The sequence below is a fragment of the Misgurnus anguillicaudatus genome, chromosome 19 (assembly GCF_027580225.2).
Source record: "Misgurnus anguillicaudatus chromosome 19, ASM2758022v2, whole genome shotgun sequence".
In the NCBI taxonomy this organism is placed as follows: Eukaryota; Metazoa; Chordata; class Actinopteri; order Cypriniformes; family Cobitidae; genus Misgurnus; species Misgurnus anguillicaudatus.
The window spans coordinates 40,414,340-40,436,346 of NC_073355.2; the positions used below are offsets into that span (position 1 = coordinate 40,414,340).

Consider the following 22,007-nt stretch of genomic DNA (forward strand, 5'->3'; position numbering starts at 1 on the left):
TCTCAGACCAATCAGTGATCTACAGTGTTTTCACCTCATGTTTGGTATCAGCTCAGGTCGCTTGGAACCCCAACCGAGGTGGTACGAAAAAAATATCGGGTACTACGTACTGCACCCAGTGGAAAAGCTCCCAAAAGTAAGCTGACCCAAACCAAACCGTGGGGTACTATGCAATGGAAAAGCGCCATAAGACTAGGAATTATACTCTCATGTTGGCAAATAATCAAGGAACTATACTGCCATAACATGGCTGCAGGAGGCGCAATGATATTACGCAGCGCCCGAAAATTGGCAACTTTAAATAGCTGGAGACTATTTTCGGGCACTGCGTAATATCAAAACGGTAAAACTCTTTAACTCGATGGGAGCTGGAAAATGAGTATTTTCAAAAAAGTGGAGTGTCCCTTTAAGGCGGCTAAGCTCATGTGCAATGTCCTTACAGGCCGCTAGTGGCGCTGTTCTCTATTTATCTTTGTCCCAATGTGCAGGCGGGCTGTGTGGCTGTACTCAAATTCACATCATTTATTAATACATTTTGCTGCAAAGTTGCGCTTGAGCCTGCAAATACTTTCTCTCCTCCGACCAGCTCGTACTGAACCACGATATAGACTACTGAAGAGAACCTATATATTTATTTATATAAACAATGTATTATATATTTCTTATTTAAGTCATGCATTTACTCTTTAATTGTCATTACATCAATGCATTTACTACTAATTCGTCATATAAGCAATGCATTCTCCATTTATTTGTCGTCATTAGTAATGCATTCACTCTTTATTTGTCGTGTTATCAATGCATTTACTCTTTTAAGTGTCGTATACGCATGTCCCCACTTTGTATTCGTCATATTAGCAATGCACTTACTCATATTTGTTATATATTAGTAATGCATTCACTGTTTTAAGTTAGATTGAATGTAAAAGCATCGGTACGCATTGCTCTGCGCATTTGTAGTGTAGCATCTAATGGGCGGTCTTATTGCACGACACGCAGTTTCTCAGTCAGCTGTGCTGTGGGCTTTTCAGTACAGCACCAGTTGCTTTTCTGCCTCCGTGGACTTTTGGACACATCTCTGAACATCCACAGGTAGTTCGCAGCGTTATATCGCTTTTGCGTTTTCTAGTCAGACGCATTTGGACACCAGTCGATTTTTCCAGCTTTTATAACTGTGGCACGCCATTATCTGGATACATTTCACGTTTATGCATTTGGCAGGCTCTTTTATCAAGCTATACGTTTTATACATGGATATATCTACGTGCACTTTATTGCGAAATGTGAACTAAGCCGTATGTGAAAAAGATGCGTGTTTGCAAACATTTGCAGCTGATGCATTTTTCATAAGTTTGCATAGAAAACTCTTGAAGTCGATTATAAGTTTGGATGTGAAGGCAAATAGATGAGCACAATGGCGAGCGATCTCAAGCCTCGGTTGTGTTTAATGAAGAAAGTAGAGAACGGGTATGGCTTTCATCTGCACGGGGAGAAAGGCAAAACCGGACAGTACATACGGAAAGTGGAACGCGCGTCCCCGGCCGAAGCGTCGGGGCTGCGCGCTGGCGACCGTTTGGTTGAGGTGAACGGCGTGAACGTGGAAAAAGAAACGCACCATCAGGTACATCATCACACCTGCGATATTCCACTCTCATAAGACTAAACAATGAACATATTACACACGTACTGTACTTATTAATAATTCATAACGCCTTTATAACGTGTTTATATTAATTAATAACGAATTAATTCGTAAACGGCTGTAAGCAGTTTATGCACGTGCAGGTTGCATTTAGTCAAATCACTGTAATATAAACATGTAATGTAAACAAACCCTTCATCCCTTAAGGAAATTAACCATGGTTTTATTGTGGTAAAAGTGTAGTAATCGTGTTTTTTGGTGTATTGATTACTATAAGCAAAACCATAGTTTTACTACGCTTACCATGGTTTAATTATGGTTTGTCAAAACCATGATTATTTTGTGGTTACCATGATTTCACTACAGTAAAAATGTTTTTTTTTACTGTAGTAAAACCATGGTTTATTTTCGTGAGGGATGAGCCCCATTCACCTTTCATAGCATTCTTTTTCCTGCTATGTAAGTGAATGAAGCTCATGATCGGTGTGTTCACAAACATTCCTCAAAATATCTTCCTTCATATTCACATGAAAGAAATTAAAGGTGCAGTGTGTAATTTTTAGGAGGATTTCTTGACAGAAATGCAATAAAATATACAAAACTACATTATCATGGGTGTATAAAGACCTTTTTATAATGAATCGTTATGTTTTCATTACCTTAGAATGAGATGTTTTTATCTACATGCACGAGGAAGTCGCCATTTTGTGCCACCACATTTCTACACAAGCCCTTAACGGACAAACATTTTTGTCTCCGACGATGAAATGTTTTCCCGGTGGCGGCTACTGTAGCTTCTCTATGCGTTTCAAAAGCGAGGGGTGAGCAGTGGGCTGAGCCATTGGTTGCACTTCGCAATCTTACCACTAGATGCCGCTAAAATCTACACACTGCACCTTTAAAGGAATAGTTCACCCAAAAATGAACATTTTGTCATCATTTACTCTCATGTTGTGACAAACCCACATAAATTTCTTTGTTCTGATGAACACAAAGAAAGATATTTTGAAAAATGTTTGTATCCAAATTGTTCGTGGACCCCATTTACTTCCATAGTAGGAAAAAAGAATAGGCCTCTCAAAATATCTTTCTTTGTGTTCATCAGAACAAAGCTATTCATACAGGTTTGTAACAACATAAGAGTGCCTAAATGATTTTTTTTTCGGTGAACTATCACTTTAATTTCCCATTTTTGCTTTCTTGTCCTCAGGTGGTGCAGAGGATCAAAGCTGTTGAAAACGAGACCAAACTGCTTGTGGTCGACCGGGAAGCGGACGAGTATTTTCGCAGTTTGCGTATCACCTGTACGGAGGAAATGGCCATCCGAACGAACCCTCCCGCCACGACCCCCTCCCCTTCACCTTCCTCCAGTAAACAAGGCAACGGATCCGTGTCCAAACGGCCGGAGATATCCAAACCCATCAGGAAAGCTCCTTCACGAGCTCCTAAGAAGGTTTGTGGATCCTTTCCGTCCTCTGCCTAATGCACACGTGGCTTTTTCTGGGAAGTAGTTGTTTTTTGACATGCGAAAGGAATTGCACAACATTGCATAGTAGTTAAGATGTTTTATTGCATTTCTTAGGTTGCACAATTTGCAAATATCTTTCACTGGTCAATTTTCATCGGAATACCCCAAGTTGTAGTTAAGGGATAGTTCATTCATACAAATGGTGAAAATGTTGTGTTTGTCTTTTAGTGTCATGAATATTGTACATCCCACATGTGTTTGTACTTACAATTCTCATGTTTGGTAATTTAGTGTTATTGAAAGAGAGGGGGGGGGGGTATGTAGTGTTTGTGTATAGTAGAGGAGAGCGGGGCACAACCTAACGCTTTTTGGTTTTGGCTCAATCATTCAAAAAATATTTGGGTTTGATTCATTATATTTTACACAAGCAACACACACATCTCTGCTACAAATGAACATTTGAACTTTGTTTCTAGTACTTAACATTCTTGGACAATTACACCAAACATGACAGAAGTGCAAACGTTACAACTAAAGGGCTCGTTATAGTCGTGCCTAGGTCCTACGGCATAGCCGCGATGGCGTAGGTTCCGCGTCAGTTTTCATTTATACTTTTGCGTCGTCGTCCGCGTCTACGTGCAAACACGCGCGTAGGCCGCTGGTAGGCAGTAACCACGCGTGTAACCACAGTAGCAGCGCGAACGCCAAAGAAGAAGAAGCTTTGCAAGTTACCCCCAAACGAAGAAGAAACAGGAACTTGTTGTGTATAATTTGAGAAGACCAGCAATGATGGAAGTAAATAAACAGCGACTTTTGTTGCAGTTTGAGTTAAATCACTCCTCAACTTGGCCATTCTTTGTTTTCACTGTCGCAAACGGAAATACCTATGACGCAGTTTTTTTTACCTGACGGGAGGGGTTCTGGTGGACCAATCACAGCGCTTGCGGCCCGCGTAGAACTGACGCGCTGTTAAAAATTTTGCGAGGTGCGCGTCAGGCTACACAGAGCTACGCACAGGCTACGGATACTTACGCACGACCATAAATCGCCCTTTACCCTATAGGTGGGGTTAATTGTAACAGGCAGGGGGTTAGTTGTAACACTTGCTAAAAATTAAGTTTGCAGGCAAATATTTTCAATACTATTTTGTCTATATACTTGAAGTGGATATTGTTTATATATCTGTCTATAATAGACAGGTATCCACACTTAATTCATTCATCCAGCCCTTTTCTAACAATAGTTCAATTATAAATGGATACAAATGTCTAAATATGTGAGAAAAAGCAGCACAATTTATGACAAAACTTTTTTATGTTACCCAGTTTGTAATAATCATACTAGTTTCAAAATCGAATACTGAGGTAATGAGCATCAAGTCTAATTTTAGCCATTCATTTCATTATGATTTCAATCTTTGATGTGACCTTATGAACAAACATTACTTTGACACACGTTTTTTGATAAGACAGGCACATTTATTATGTTGGCAGCCAGCAATCATTCGTGTGTAGCCTATTTAAAACAACGGCAAGAATTATGCTAACGTTAGCGGTTTTGATATCGTAAGTGCTGAGGGGTTAGTTGTAACAGAGCGTTACAATTACCCCGCTGGGTCAAAATATTTTCAAGCCCACCAAAAAAGTTGCTAAGAGCTGAAGACATATTTCAAAACGATGTTTTAGTTTTAGTCAACAAGACACTGATTAAGATGACATTGCATTGGATTTGGTATCTTACACGCCCAACTTAGAAACCGAAAAAAACATATGATGAAAAAATTTACCTACATGTCACCAAAACACTTGTTCATCAATAACTCTCTGGAAAAACATTATACGTTTCTAATAATTGGCAGGGAATCGTCTTTTGGCAGCGTGAAAAAAATACCGTAAGTACAAAATGCTCAACCTTGTGCAACAATGTAAACAGTCCTTGTTACAACTAACCCCGCGTTAGTTTTTGCCCCGCGCACCCCTACTGTATATCACTACTACACCACGTTCCAAATTATTACACACATGCCATTTTTGCTTATTTTTCCAATACAGTAAGTAAGTTTACAATTTTTTTTACCCTCAACAGTTATATGACAGTGTGTATGTTATTCTAATTAAATGAAATAAAATGTCAAAAGATGCTTTAATCTTTTGAAAAATATGCAAAATTATATGCACATTTTTAAGCAAGTTGTAGTTCTCATACAATGAAAAAGGTATTTTTATTAAGATAAAAAAGTGTGCCTTTTCCTATAACAATTTATATTTGGTGGACCTAAACAGAAATCATTGAACTAATATAAGATTCATGAGTGAATCACAGTACAGAAACATTCCAATATACTGAGTTGTAGTTTGCCAGGTTGAGGTCAAAAATCAACCTGATCTCATAAATTTCCATGAAAGTCACACTTTTTTTTTTGCTCAGTTTTTTGTGGCATTGTCACGTATTTCCACCATTTTACGTGCCCACGCATTTCTTTTCCATGTCAGTTTCACGCATTGGTCACTCAACTGTTTTTCCTACAATTGTCGCTTCGGTTTGGGGTTAGAAAATAGGAAAAACAGTTGAATAACCAATACGTGAAACTGACACGGAAAAGAAATGTGTGGCATGGGCACATAAAATGGTGGAAATACGTGACAATGCCACGAAAAACTGAGCAAAATAACGCGTGAATATTTCACGTATTTTGTGAGATCAGGCTGTCAAAAATACTCTGGCAACTGGACAACCTTTGAATAATATATTTATGTAATTATTCATACAACGAGGTAGGGCTGTTACGGGAGTTTTCTGGGAAGAAATAACAAAACGGGAAGGGGGGAGATAAGTGACAATGAGTGTTGACAGGTATGAGATGCGTAGTAGTAACACTGTATGGCTAATCATGGTTTTTAATATTGTGGTTATGATCAGTAGTGGTAAATTGTTGCTTTCAAAGCAGAGAAAAGAAAAGCAGAGCACTGCAGAGCTCAAATGTTGTTAAAGTTTTGGCGTCACTCACAGATTTAAACTCATGGGATTGCTTTAACTTTTGGCAGTGCATCCGAACACAAAGAGGAATTTTGGAAGAGGAGGGTGTAGAACGGAAAACAAATGCGCTTCTGTAGCTGGTTACACTGTTCACGTTTAAAAAACCTATTTTGGCTTCACCTGTCCAAAAAATAAGAAAATGTGAACCAGAACGTGATGAAATGCCAAGACAGAATAAACTGTAGCAGACAAACACTACAGTCAATCACCAAAGTATACACTGTGTAATAGAGGCTCTTAACAGCACACATGTTATCTGACACAACCGTTTCAATTCTTGAAGTTCTTTACAAATGTGCTGATGATTTAAGTCAGTTGTTTTTCATTAAGGACAAATTCACAGCCTCTTTAAAAACATACAATTGCACCAATCACATACACGGTTAGAGAAAATGGTCAAAATATGTACCCCATCTGTCACTGGGGCAATACCCTTTATAAAGGTCCAAATATGTACCATTGGGTACAGATATGTATATATTTGGTATCAGTATGTACCTTTGAGATACTACTATATATCGTTGAGGTACTAATATGCATTCTTTCGTACCAATAGAAAAATCATAACTTTTAATTTTCCGTCAGTCTTAGTACACAATTTAACTACAGAAGAGTCAAGTTTTAAATAGGAAAAATATCAAAACTCTTTGGTTATTTTTGAGCGCGATGCCAATGGTCCAATCAGTTTCAATGAATGAATGCTAAAATGCTATGCTATGCTAAAAGTGGTACCGCCAGACCCGGAGATCGGCTGAATGGATTCCAAAATGGTAAAACTCAATTGTTTAACTCTAGGGGAGCTGGAAAATTAGCCTATTTTTAAAAAAAAGAGCTTATTTAAAAAAAAATACACTCTGCTATTTCTAAAATGTGGGTAAATGAATGCTAGTGGACTCCTGTTCAATGTTTAAGCATACGTTCAGCAAACATATGCCAGATGCATCTGCTGGGTCTTAAAGGTGCTGTGTGTAGATTTTAGTGGCATTTAGTGGTGAAATTTTGAATTGCGACCAACGGCTCAGTCCACACAACTCCCCCTTCTTTTTGAAATGCATAGAGAAGCTACGGTAGCCGCCACACTTGGCATTAACATGCGTTTTCATCGATCGGATCACAAGTAGACAACGTAATACCAAGTGTAAAGGGCGATTTATAGTCGTGCGTAGGTTCTACGCGGACTGCAAGCGCTGTGATTGGTCCACCAGAACCCCTGCCATCAGGTAAAAAAAACTGCGTTATAGGTGTTTCCGTTTGTGACGGTGAAAACAAAGATGAGCCAAATTGAGGAGTGATTTAACTCAAACTGCAACAAAAGTCGCTGTTTATTTACTTCCATCATTGCTGGTCTTCTCAAATTATACACAACAAGTTGCCGTTTCTTCTTCGTTTGTGGGTTAACTTGCACGGTTTCTTCTTCTCTGACGGTCACGCTGCTACTGTGGTTACACGCGTGGATACTGCCCACCAGTGGTCACGCGTGTGTTTGCACGTCAACGCGGACGACGATGCAAAAGTATAAATGAAAACCAACGCGGAACCTACGCCGTCCCTGCTACGCCGTAGGACCTACGCACGACTATAACGATCCCTTAAACGGTGTTCAAAATGTTTTGAGCTTGTCTACTTTCGACCACTTTCAATCACATTCAGAGGTAGTCGAAAACCCTTTCGATCAGATTGCTTTTGTAGTGTAAACGCACATGTAGTTGAATGTGTTCGAACAGCCACACAGACCACCTGCTCTCTGCCCATTTATCAAATCTGAGGTACTGAACACAATGTTTTACGTCTTTTCTGACTTCTGGCGCGAACACACGGTGAACAGCGCTATTTTTAGCCTTTCATTGATAAAACTAAAGCGGCTGATCTCCGCCGTTTAATTTTGCAAGCGTGTGAAAGCTGCGCGATCTTATTTCATCAATTGCGCTGAAAATTCAGAGAAAGCTCTAACATATACATGTACAAAACACTGTACAGCATGTTTACTGACAACACAAGCAGCGGACTCCGACATAATATTAGTTCACGTCCATATAAACTCGTCATTACTCCCGCTCGCGTTTAAATGACAGCAGAGAGACCCAGGACAGAAGCGGTCAAAAGTGGACAAAAGAGACGGATTTAAATACCAGGTGTAAACATGATGTGTGTCTCTCGTCCACTTGCGATCCGATCAACGAAAACACATCTTACTACCAAGTGTAAACAGCCACACAATTTAGGGATGAACCGCGCTCTGTTGAGCAGTTTGTCAGTTTAGGGCTACTGTAGAAACATGGCGGAACGTCCATGTAAGGGGACCCGTAGTGTATGTTAAAAAAAATTTAAGTAAATAAAAACACAACAGTTCATGTCAAGAGATCCTTCTAAAAGTTACACAACACACTTTTAAAGTAGATTAGTTGTTTCCTGCGGCCAGCTACAATTTTGTTTTGCACAGCGGCTGAAACTTGTGTAACATAGAGACATAACAAGCGGCTCTTTAAGCTTCTTGTTTTTCACAAGATGTCAAAATATACTTGATTTTGTATTTTCCTAAATTTCTATTTTGGGTCAGTAATTTTGGGATTTGGTGTTTGGCCAAGCCACGTTCCTGATATTCACGAAACCACTCTTCTATTTGTTTATTGGTCGTATGGAAACAAATATTCTGGAATATGAAAATATTTACCACAGAGATTGGAGCATTTCCTGTAAAATGACCACATGGTGACTGATACAGGTTCATTATGAATGATGATGATTCCCATGAGATGCGTTTCCTTCATGATTCCCGACCAGATGTCAACTAGCCTGGATGTATAAACTAAAGAAAGTGATGATTCATTAAACCATATTCCCAACAGACCATTGCGCTAAGTTTGGGGTTTTGTGGCTCTAAAACAAATTATGCGTCTCTGTGTGTTGGTCTTGGATATGTTGGGGTTTCCAAAGAGTCCTCCTGCTAAACATTTTGGCTTTGTGATTCTTATAATTTACAGTTTTGATTCACAGAGAAGCTGAGAGTTGTAACAAAAGGGTGCATATCTGTACCTCAATAGTACATATTAGGACCTTTTCACAAGCCATTGTCTGCAGTGAAAGCTTTTGAACCTTTTTGTATTTTTGAACCTGTTGTGGAGACCACAGTCTCACTTTGTCTATTAATACTTTGTTGTATCAATGATTAAGGCTTCGATTCTTGGCATCTAAAATGCTTTGTTGTTTGGATTATTTCGTTTAAAAAATGCATTCGTATAAAAGTAATAATTCTGAAAATGTATTAAAAGTAAAAACCTATTTACTTTAAATGGAGAGAAATAAAATAATTGACAGCACAATTGAGTTTCGATTTCAACAAACCACCATTATGGTGATCAGTGTTTGCATTTCATCAGCTCATTTGCATTTCATCCGCTCATTTGTATTTAAAGGAGCCCTCAGGGTTTCCCGCAGAAAATTTGTTAGTTAAGGTGGTAGGGTTGGGCGGGTGTATCCAGGGAGCGTGGCAATCAAAGGGGTGGGGCGTATGCGTCACGGTATGAAGCGCGTCTGTGCTATTTTCCGAGATGCACTTGACGGCCTTTTGTGCAGCAAATTTTTTTTGGGACGACCTAATTAAGGCGGTAGGGTTTCCCAGCTTAGGCGGGCCACCCGAACTGCAAAGTGCTGCGGGAAACCCTGGCCCTAAAGCACATTTTGCTCATACCTATAAAGTGGCAGTTTTAACATGCTATAATAAATTATCCATATGGTATTTTGAGCTAAAACTTCACTTACGTACTCTGGAACACCAAAGACTTATTTTACTTCTTAAAAAGTCTCACGAAATGTCGCTTTAAATTAAAATGAAGCTTCTGTTTGTGATTATATACTCTCCAACCCTTAAGTTTGCAATGCATTGACTGTAGGGTTAAAATCCCCCAGATGTATCTGTTGGCAGTATTTTACAGGACAGTTAATATCATTGCCACCAGAGGAGCACTTAAGAAATCAATTGAATGGCCCGCTCACACAGGAACCAGGGTCCATTCCTCAGATCCGGTGCAGGAGTAATGAGCATGTTGAGGTGATATAGGAGTTTTGAGCTATAAAGTAAGGGGTCCTGTGAAGGGGCTTTAAACACAAAACTTACTACAGACACATAGTAAGACTTTACAAACTGCTATCTAGGGATGCACTGATTGTTTGGTAACTGGAACTGTTTGGCCGAACATGGCAAAATAATTTTTGCCTGCCAAATAGGTAAAAACTAAATAAATTTATCCACATCAATAACATTTTTGATGATTAAATACACTTTTAGAAACAAGGCACAAAACTACCTTTTAAGGTGCAACTGGCTGTCACTGACTTGTTTTGGGTGCATTATTGTACCTTTAAAGCTACAGTCAAATGTTTTGTTTCTTTATGAATAAATTCTTTAGGAATTATTTATGTAGGAACCAGTGTAGATTGAGAGTCGTTCACAGTTTATAAATGCAGCATACCTGTCGGCACTGTTAATTCATCAAGTGTCTGATTGAATAGTTTTGAGAGCCAAACGTTCGGTGCATCTCTACTGGTGTCACTTCTATACATGGGGTGAAAATCCAGACCACACAATTTTCATCCTTTATATGTCCATAGAGTCTTTCGTGTTGTCAGATTTATAAAAGACAGAACAGCCTTTCCGTTTTTTTTTCCGAAAATGGCCAAACTCTTGGAAGCTTAGGGGGGAGGAGATATAGAGTTCAGAGTACAGCTATATGTTCATGTTGTTTACATAATATGCACTTATGGAGCAATTGCAAACAAAGCAGTTGAAATTAAATTTTGATTTACTAATCGCCTGTGGTTCCGATTCCTGCACAGGGCCTTTTAACGTTGGGACCGCTCCATCATTCATTTGAAACGAGTGGCAAATCCGACATCGAACTAGGCCTTGTTTGTAAAGCAGTTGTCTACAAAATGCATGTAACAAACATTAACCCATTCGCAAATACCTAACTAGGCTGCCGGCTGTGTACGAACGTTGCTTTATTCCGCTATTTTATATGGAAGTCTATGAGAAGTCTAGTTTGTTTTCCCCCAAAAAGGGGAGGTGACAAAATTTACAGTCAAGTTTTCCGGATGCCGGTAGTCCGTATGAGCGTTTTCGCTCTCACTGTGATTGACGTGTGGGTCTGCTTTTCTGGGGGAAGTGCCCATAAAAGGAATAAGGGGTCCATGATACGTAACAGTTGACCATTTTCGAAAAAAAACTTTACGAAACTTGTAGGAGTGAGTTTGGCCCAGAAATACTTGGTTACGTGCTTAAAGGCGGGGTGTATGATTTTTAAAAAACACTTTGTAAAAGGGAGTCGGGCCGAGTACCACAACGCCCTTGTAGCCAATAAGCAATATGGGGCATGTCTACTAACCAACATCGTTGCCTGGGTTGCCTGTGTGTGGGGCGGGTCTATCAAAAAAAGGTCCAGATTGGGGTAGGGGCGTGTTTGTTTAGGTGATTTCAAATATCAACTTTGGCTTTCAGAGATCATGCACCCCACCTTTAACTGCTTTTTTTGACACTTTGCCTTTGTTACGCCTCCCCTTAAATGCATTTTGAAAATGTCACATTTTTTTGTTAGGGACATTTTGTGTGTTTTTAAAGATAATGGCATTTAACTGCTGACTTCAAGACATTACAAGAACAATAATCTGGCACTTTAAAAGTTATTTTTCACATTGTACATTTCAGCATCTGCAAGTTGGGAACATCTGGGCTCCTAAAACCCTTTCCATTTTTTCATTTTTTCCATTTTTCCTTTAAAGAGCTCAATAAGTTTTATAAAATTTGTGAAAACTGATCCAGCTATTAACCCACTGTACACTTGTTCCATATTGCTTTGTAAAAGTTTTTCCAGAGCAGCTCTCACTCCAGCTGTTGTTCATATATAATACACGATCTTTTGAAGCTGTGGATCCGGTTTCACAATAAGAATCTATGCAATGTTCATAAAACGGCATTTTAGAGAACTGAACAAGCAGTTTAGGACGCTGGGATGGTCTGACTTTGATTTGTAAACAGTGTTCAGACTCGCAACAAAGATGAAAATGTATTCTACTACCCATAAACAGTTAACTGTTTATGATAAGCGCTGAACACATTCAATATGTGTATCTTGTAAGTGATGTTGGCTTCCATTATGCTTGGGTATTGTGGGTTATTATTACTATGAATATAAATATGATCAGGGTCTTTCCTTTAATGTATCGCTATTAATTGTTTATCCATATTAGCACCATATGTGCAATAATATCAATCATGATCACGTGGGTCTGTTTTAGGTTTTGTTGGTGACAGCGTTCAGACCATTAAACAAGACTGGTTTAGAAAATTGGCCGCTAAGATGTTGACAGACATTTGGGTCAGATCTAAACGAGTTACTGACCCACTTGCACACAATCTTGTGATGTTTTCATTACAGCAGATGGAGAAATGAATCCTGACGTGTCCGGCTCATACATCTTTGTCTCGTTTCTCAAACATTCTTAAAGTGCAATGGCATTACCGAAACCAAACACTGTCTGTCTTTCTAAACAATTACGATACGAAATGAATGTTTGACTGTAAAAGACAGTAACTTATGTGAAATGTTCAAGATGAACTCTGGAGAACAGATGGTGGAGAGTCAAACGTGCACATTTCTCAATTGTATTTTCGACAGCGTTCATCAAGCTTGACTATTCAACCATGTAATGTATACATCATTTTTCTTTCATTTATGTTAAATGGAAGTTTATCTACAAAGCAAAATTTGACATTCAACATTTTCTTGAGTTTAAGTTCCTTTCACCGACTAATTTTTAAAGAAATAATTAGAGGTCGACCGATATGGGTTTTTTATGTCCGATACCGATATTAAAGGCGTAGTGCACAATGTTTGAAAGCCAGTGTTGATATTTGAAATCACCTAAACAAACACGCCCCTACCCCAATAGAATCTGGACCTTCTATTGATAGACCCGCCCCACACATACGCAACCCAGGCAACGATGTCGGTTAGTAGACATGCCCCTTACTGCTGATTGGCTACAAGTGTGTCGTAGCCACTTTCCAAAAGCGTTTTTCAGAAATACTCTTTAAGAAATTTCTTTAACAAATGTTATCACAGTAAATAAGAGACAAACAAAAAATTGGTTAAATTAGTTAGGCATAACATTTATAAATATACCCTTTTAAAGTACTTCAAGGATTAGTCAATTTTCTTTAAAAAAAAAATCCAAAATGTTGATGTCTTTCTTTGTTGAGTCGAGAAAAAATATGTTTTTTGAGGAAAACATTCTAGGATTTTTCTCATTTTAATGGACCCCAACACTTAACAGTTTTAATGCAGTTTAAAATTGCAGTTTCAAAGGACTCTAAATGATCCCAAACAAGGCATAAGGGTCTTATCTAGCGAAAACGATTGTCATTTTTGGCAAGAAAAATAAAAAATATGCGTTTTTAAACCACAACTTCTCTTCTTCCTCCGGTCGTAATTGCGTAATGACATCGAAAGGTCACGAATTACATATATGAAACGCACATTTGTGGACCATTTTTGAACCTTAAACTGACACAAAGAGATTAATTAGTCTCATTTGACATACAACAACGTCGGAACGGTCCTCTTTCTTCACACTTGTAAACACTGGGGCGGAGTTTCACATACTTCATCCGTGACCTCTTGACGTATTACGTAAGGTCGCGCTGGCACGTCACACGACTGGGGGAAGACGAGTAGTTTAAAAGTACATATTTTTTATTTTTCTTGCCAAAAGTGACAATCTTTTCGCTAGATAAGATCCTTATGCCTCGTTTTGGATAGTTTAGAGTCCTTTGAAACTGCCATTTTAAACTGCATTAAAACTGTTAAGTGTTGGGGTCCTTTAAAGTCCATTAAAATGATAAAAATCCTGCAATGTTTTCCAAAAAACAATTTCTTCTCGACTGAACAAAGAAAGACATCAACATTTTAGATGACATGGTTGTGAGTAAATTATCTGGATTTTTTTTAAAGAAAATTGACTAATCCTTTAAAACATATTTACAAGACATAATTAATGTGGATCTGACATCTTATGGTAACTTACTGTTTGAATAAGTGTGTTAAACTAGTGTGGTGTCGTGTGTGACATAAAGTCATGTTAAAAAGTGAATAATGATTGGTCATTTTACTGTCTGTCAGACTTTGGCTTTACATTGAGTGACAGCGAGTGTCTTTTTTATTACAAACAACAAATTTAAGTAATAGATGAATTTACTGGCCGATTGACAGATTTATCATCTGATGCCGATAATAATTAGTGATAGACCGATATATCGGCTCAAGAAAATTGACAGCCTGTATCGTTTATCGGCTAAGGCTGATGAATCAACAATCGGTATTGGCACAAAAAAATCCATATCGGTTGATCCCTAATAATAATAAAAAAATACTGGCCGATATATCGGCCTCAGCAATATATTGTCCTATCGCTAGAAATAATAAAGATGCTATATTTTAAGTCCCTAATTTGAACCTGATTGATAGAAAGTGCCACATACAGAACAGTACTGACAGGTCTGGTGTGTCGAAACCCAAGTAGCATGGGAAAACTTCAGTCATCTTGTACGTCTGAACTCAGACATGCAGCCAGAGGTTCATATGACAGCGTTGTTTGTGCGTCTGCGCAGGTGACGCATCCCATCTGCATGCTTGAACATCACTGAGTGTGTTTAGTTCATTCATGGGCTTTGAAAGGACATTAAGAGCATCTTTGGCTGATATAAGGCAATTTCTCCTTGTTTCTATAGATACTGAAAACGTGGTGTGTATTTTCTGGTGAAAATTTTTAAGGAGAAAGTTGTTTTTGTTGGTTTCGGTGCACCTCTGTTCTGTTTTAGTTTCTGTTCAGTGGTTTAACTCATCCCAGTTGTCTGCGTTCAGCCATTTGAACTTGTTTGTCTCATATAAATGTGCTGTAATGACTCTCCCAGGCGGTCTGTTGCTGATACTGATCTGGATCTTTGAATTTTACAGTTACTCAATAATGTGGAGATGATTTAAGGTGGTGCTGATATTAAAGTCATTAAACATTACATTTAACTCTTAATTTTCTCCAAAAATACTCTTGGTATTATATTTCATGAATTTTTATAATTCATCAGTGCATATAATATAAAAACTACTTTAATGTCCTAATATAACTAAGGCCTAGTCGTAGATTAATCTAAACCCTGTCCAGAAAACTGCACCTATATCTTAAAGGGGCAATTCACCAAATGAAAATTTTACTCACCCTCAAGCCATCCTCGATTTATAAGGTTATCTTTTTTCAGGAAAACACAATCTGCGTTATATTAGAAAATGCCCTGTCTGTTCCAAGCTTTATAATGGTAGTACATGGTGCTTCTGATTTAAAACCCAAAAAATTTCATCCATCCTTCACAGATGTATCCACATGGCTTCAGGGGGTTAATAAAAAGCCTTTTGAGGGCAACTGCTGTGATTTTATATAAAACTTTACAAACTTACTAGCTTCTGGTAACGACAAATCAGAAACACCATTAAACAATAAATTACAAGCTGGGTTTTTACAGACTGGGTCACATTAAATATTTTTGAGGGCATCTTTGGTGTTTGTTTTGGTTTGCATACACACTATAATGTTTTAAACATTTGTTATGGTTGCATTGTGGGCAGCGTCGTCCCGTAGCTCGGTTCATACACAGATTCTTTCTCTAAGTCACAAGCTCTTGTTATTTTCCCTCTGTGAGACGAGGGGCATCTGTGTGGAGTCCAGATGTTCGGCTCTGAGGAACATTCTTCAACAAGAGGGGTTCAGACGGGGGTCCGGCAGCTCGACCGAAGGGGGAGGGAGCGAAGTTTCCATTAAAGGGTCTTATGTAGCTTCTTCTCTCTGTACTTTATCTGTAGTGTGCGTGCTGACAGCCATCAGCATGACTTGTTTGTGTTATTAAGAACCAGAGCGGTGATCTCTGATCATCTGCTTCAAGAACATTAACCAGAGGATGATAATGAATGTGTTACTCATGGCGGGCGGTCCAAAACATCGCTCGAGCTTTCAGACGTAGTGGTTGCCGCAAGGAAACGTTTAGTAGCGAACTGTGATTTTCTGGTTGTGTGAAATTTCCACACCACTAACCACGACAAAAAACATTGCAAAAATAATGATTGTTTTCCTACAGGATTCCTGAGTAAACCCCCGGTGTGCTGAGCTTTAAATGACACACTGAAAGGTCCCTAGATAGGAGTCATATGGTACTTAAGGTTTCATAAGTGACCCTAATACAACTGTACTGAGGCCGGATGAGAGGTGAGATTACAGGCACTTTCTGTGATGAGATTTAGTGCAGAAAGCATTGATGTGATGTAACAATGAAGGTCACACCGTGTAGGCTGAATTGTGTCGGCAACTTCTTCCCTCTCAGTTTTAACACATGGTCTTGATGAAAGAGCCGAGTTTAGTATTTTAGGGATATTTGATGTATTGACACACGCAATGTGAGATTTAACCAAATTGTACATGAGCTTTAGTTTGTTAACATGAGCCCTGATTGTGCAACAAGGTTGCAGCTGTGTCCCTGTAGCTCACTTAGCAAAGCATTGCATTAGCAACGTCTATGTCATGGGTTCGAACTCAGTAAACACACATACTGATCAAATACATACCTAAGTCGCTTTGGATAAAAGTGACGAATGCATAAATGTCATGTAAACCTAACTTGTGACATCACGACCCCTAATCTACTTCTCTTGTTACCAATAACACCTTCTACAAAACCAATGATTATTAATAATTATACAATTTTTGTAATACAAATTGTAGTATTTCGGTTACACTTTTAATTAGGTTGTATTAGTAAACATTAGTAATACTAATTTAGTAATACTAGTTAGCATTAACTAACACAAACATACAATGAACAATATAGTTTATCAGTATGTATTTATTTTTGGTTGTTACTATTCGTTATAAGTAAGTTATTCATGTTAGTTCATGGTGCATTAACTAATCTTAGTAGTATCAAGGTTCGATTTCAATAATGTTTTAGTAAATGTTAAAATTTATGTAAACAAAGATGAATAAATGCTGTAGAAGTATTGTTCATTGATTAGTTAGATAGTTATGTAATGTTAGCTAATGCATTAACTAATTGTTAACAAATACAACCTTATTGTAAAGTGTTATGGTGTATTCACACCAGCTGCGGTATAGGCGGCAAAAACATGATATTCATGCGTAGTTGGACACTTGAACAATTGAGTTTACTCGCTTCATTCGTGCGTGAAATTCTAGACGTTCGAGACATTTACGCGGAAATTTGCATCATGGGAGGGGCTTCTGCGACTCTGCTTGCTTTCTGTAATCACGTCACTACTACAGCAAGGTCCTGATTGGTTGACGGGGCGCGGAAATCTGCCGAAGTTTAGATTTTTCAACTTGCGCGTTTCCCGCGGCAATCAATTCTGCCCAGGATGCGTCTTTGCATTGACTTAACATGAAAATCACTCGCTGCCTCTGCCGCATCTGATGTGATACATATTAGGACCTTTTTAAAGAATACTGTCCCAGTGAAAGCTTTTGTACCTTTTTTATATTTGTATTTCGGAGGTCAACCTTTTTTAGGCCAAGGACCCCTTAATGCAGGGGTCGGCAACTGGCGGCCCGCGGGCCAAAAGTGGCCCGCCAGCAATATTTTCTGGCCCGCCGGATTAATTTGAAATCCGTTTTTTAATTTTTTTTTAATCAGACTTTTTTATTTTATAATAACAGTTTACAAAAATGACCCCGTGTATCATTCCTTCATTCGTTTTTTCAAATCAAAACCAAAAAGAAAATAAAGAAAAACGACTTGTTTTTCTATTATTTATTTCCTGAACTAAAATCAAACGACTCGTTTTCTGAATGTGCGCTCAGATCAAAAATAAAAAAATGAATGAAAACGGGTTCCAACAAATTTTAATTGAACACCTTAGCAGACATATACCAATGAAATAAATTTAAACAGATCAGGTACTAACAGATAACATTTTAATAAGGGTTTTAATAAGGGTTTGAATAGCAACCATGCTTTCCTGTAAGTCTCATTCGCTTACAGTCCGACTTTTGAACTTTTTTCATTATTATTTATTCGCGTATAACACACTGACAAATAGCAAGAATGTCCTGAAAAAAATGCGTATAATAGCTATCTTAACGGGCCGCTTTTTCTCGTTCTCTTTCTCTACCAGCGCATCCGCAATCATAACTGTCATTAGAGTTTGAGCATACTTCTAAAACACAATCGATCAAATAATTGCAGAGGTATGACTTCATGAATCATTTGCAAATTTACTTCGTAAATCATGTCAATTCATCACGCGTGAAGACGTTAAACTCCGTGACATTGCAAATTACTGAAAAGTAATTGCTGGCTTTTAGAAATCTACTTTACAAAATATGATAAAAATAAACTCTTTTACTGCAATAATATTTTAACTAACACACTTTTAAAGTAGATTTGAAAGGAATACTGTTGTTTTCTGCTACTTGAACTTGGGGCTCGAGCCCGACCTAAGGTTCGACCTGCCTTCGAAAACAGCAAGTCTAGTTCGTTTACCGTTAATTATTAAGACTAAATGGGCAGGTAAATTCGTTAAAAAAATAAAAGTAATCCGCCAAAATATGGTTTTACATGTCTATTAAAATAAAGCCATTATTAATTTTCCTAACGCATAGTTCTTTGATCTTTACCTCCGTTTAAAACGTTATAAATTTGGCAAAGGAGGATGTTCAGCAATTTGAACAGCAACTCCGCAACCAACTCGGTTTATGATGGTGAGAAATTTGAGTGAGAGGCTTTGTCCTATTTAATTTATTATTTATATTTCATTATAAATACAATGAATACAATGTTAAAATAATATTTTTATTGGCACGAACACAATTTTTGTATAACATTTAAAATTATCTGTCTCTTTTTTGTAGAGACATTTGAATGTGAGATTCTGGAAACGAAACGTGACGTTAAGTTTTGCGGACCCGTCAGGTCGGGAAATAAAGCGGGTGAACACAAAGTGTATGAATGTATGAATAGAACCTTGTCGGAGCTGGACAAAAAACAGTCCAGCGGAGACCTCCTTAATCCTTAGGTGTGTATGTGTGTGTCCCGGATAAATATTAATAAAAAAAGGAATAGTTCAAAAGTCGGACTGTAAGAGTATTTCATGAGAGCATAAATTCCTGTAATATTACCACTATAGTACTTGATCTGTTTAAAATGATTTCATTGATATATTATGCCTATAAAGGAGTTAAATAAAAAAAATGTCTAATCCAGTAATTAATTTTTTTATCTGAACACACAATCAGAAAACCCGTGGTGGTTAATTTTTTCATTTTTGTTTTTAATTTGAAAAAAAAAAACGATCGAACGAATGATAAACAGACCCATTACCATGTTTTTAGCAATTTTTAATGCTGTCTTTCGTCTTTTAAATAGGAAATAAAGACAATGTTTCTTGACAAAAGATCAGATAGCCTATACTAGGCTAATTCAAAATAAGACGTAAGTGTGCCAACAACAGTTGGCCCGCCATCTACTGGCTAAAAAAAATATTGGCCCGCGGCCAAAGTTACTTGCCGACCCCTGCCTTAATGGGTTGAACAAGGTCCCCCCAAGTACATATTTCAAATTAATACTGTATTTATTATTATTTATAACATGTATTATGTTAATGATTACGTTATGAAGATATTAAAATAAATTTTTTGGCATACTACATAACATTTTAATTTAACTAAATATATTTTATTGTGGGAACATTATGCTATTCATTTTTAGTTTTTATAGTAATTTTTTGTTATAATAATAATAATAATAATGGTTTTTTTGCATCTTTTAATGCATTTTTAGTTTGATGCCTAATTGTATATTTTTTTGCATTAAATCAATATTTGGATGTCCCCCAGTAATACCACCACATACCCTGAAAGGTCCCCGGACGCCCTGTTGAAGACCCATTATGTATTAAGTTGTTTAAAGCTCACATATAACACACCATGTTTTTGCTTATCTCATTAATCTTGAGTCCCTGTAGAGTAGCATTACATCCTTCATATATCCAAAGAATATTTGTTTTATTAGACAGTTAATTAGTCAGTTGTACCGATTCTTTCCAAATAAACCTGACCCCCTCGACACATACCGAGGTCAGAGCAAGGTACAAGCAAGAAACACACAATACATTATCCCACAATCTCTGGATAACTTATGATTCATTACATGTTTGTATCGTTTACATCATATGCACTTATGCGCTGATTGTCAACAAAAGACATTTGATGCAGTTTTACTTACCGCCTGCGACTCATAATTTTTGCGACTTAAAATTTTCTCTCAAACAACACACTTCTCAGGTAAAGTTAATCTTGTGTCAGCTATTGGTTGGTCTGTGCATGCATGTGCTATTCCGGTTAAAGTGCCCATATAGACGGTTTCAGCAGTAACAACATAAACAAGCGGCTGTCGCGGTCTGCACGTAACTACCGGTAAACTCAGCTAAGAATAAATAACAACAAAGTTCTTTAAACGTAGTTTATTTATATAACAAGCAAAAAAAACAACACATAGATTACCTAGGAAACCAAAACATTTGTTATGTTCAACGACACATTTGTTCAAGAGATCAGTTTAGTAACTAGTCAGACCATTAAAAAAAACGAAACCGGAAGTAAAGTTCGGATCCAGACGTGTATCACGTGCGTCCGATGAAACCGTCTATAAGGACTTCCACTATACTTCCTGCACTAAAATTGCCCATAAAAGAAAAAAGATCGTTACGTATGAATCTTTCATGTTCGAAAAAAACTTGGCAAAATGCATTCGGCACAAAAATACTCCATCATACTTCCAAGTATGTTTAGCATAAGGAATCCAACTCTTAAACTGTGTCAGAATGCATGAAATACGTTTAGACCCCCTCCCACCCTTTAAGCAATAATATGAGTTACACAATATTGTGATTATAGCAAATAAATGCTAGATGTTGATTTATATATGAGTCAAAACACATGAAGGTCTGGTTTTGGTAACATGGACAATAAATCAGTATCACAGACATCAAAATTGTCTGCAAGTTAAACTTTATCGTTTTCAAAGAATTGCCATAGTTTCATCAGGTTCACAATATCTCTAATATCATTGTCAAATGAGAAAAGAATGAGCAAGTGATTTGTGATGTATATTGGTAAAAAAGAACAATGTGTGCTCTTCTAATATAATAAGAGCTCAGATTTAATTTGATCATTTACATATAACTTAATTTCGACTGAAAGGTGGCCATGTGGTTTTGGACCAATATTATGTGACGCATATTTGAGCCATACATCTATTAAATTCTAATTATAAGTAAAAACGCCTCTCTTTTGGTCTCTCACACTCACTAAACGTGTTTTGGAGGGAGGTAGTCGTGTCGCAAGCGGTCGGGAATTCGGTGTAATTGATTCAACATGTTAGCGAGGGGTCACGCAGCTACGAGGGGGGTGGTGTAACACAAAACCACAGAGCGTGGATGGTATGTGGTCTGGAAATGGATTAGTTGTGAATGAGGTTAAAGTCAAGCAATGCATCATCATGCAAAGGGTGGATGGATCTTTATGGCACATCTTTTTGCAGGGCAGATGTTATGGGTCAGGTTCAGCTCGACAAAAACTCTGGAAAACTTGATTATATTGTATAGGTTTCCATTCTCCACCCTGCTGTGATCTCCATACATCCTGCGTGATCCCCTCCTGTGTTTCCTGCTGGGGTTGAAACACCCATGAGACATCGGTGACATTTGCGGCCCCTCTGTCGTCTGGGTCTCTCGCGGGGTCAACGGCTGCGCA

At 37.8% G+C, this 22,007-nt stretch overlaps 1 protein-coding gene across 1 annotated transcript in view; it reads left to right on the forward strand.

The window, feature by feature from the left end:
• Nucleotides 1–994: 994 nt before the first annotated feature.
• The window catches only part of LOC129436584 (Na(+)/H(+) exchange regulatory cofactor NHE-RF2), a 40,138-nt gene continuing 19,125 nt past the window's right edge, over nt 995–22,007 (forward strand). The window contains exons 1-2 of the mRNA XM_055194810.2: nt 995–1,621; nt 2,853–3,095. Of these exons, the coding sequence (XP_055050785.1) occupies nt 1,406–1,621; nt 2,853–3,095 (459 nt within the window). The 5' untranslated portion in view covers nt 995–1,405. The remainder of the gene's footprint in view (nt 1,622–2,852; nt 3,096–22,007) is intronic.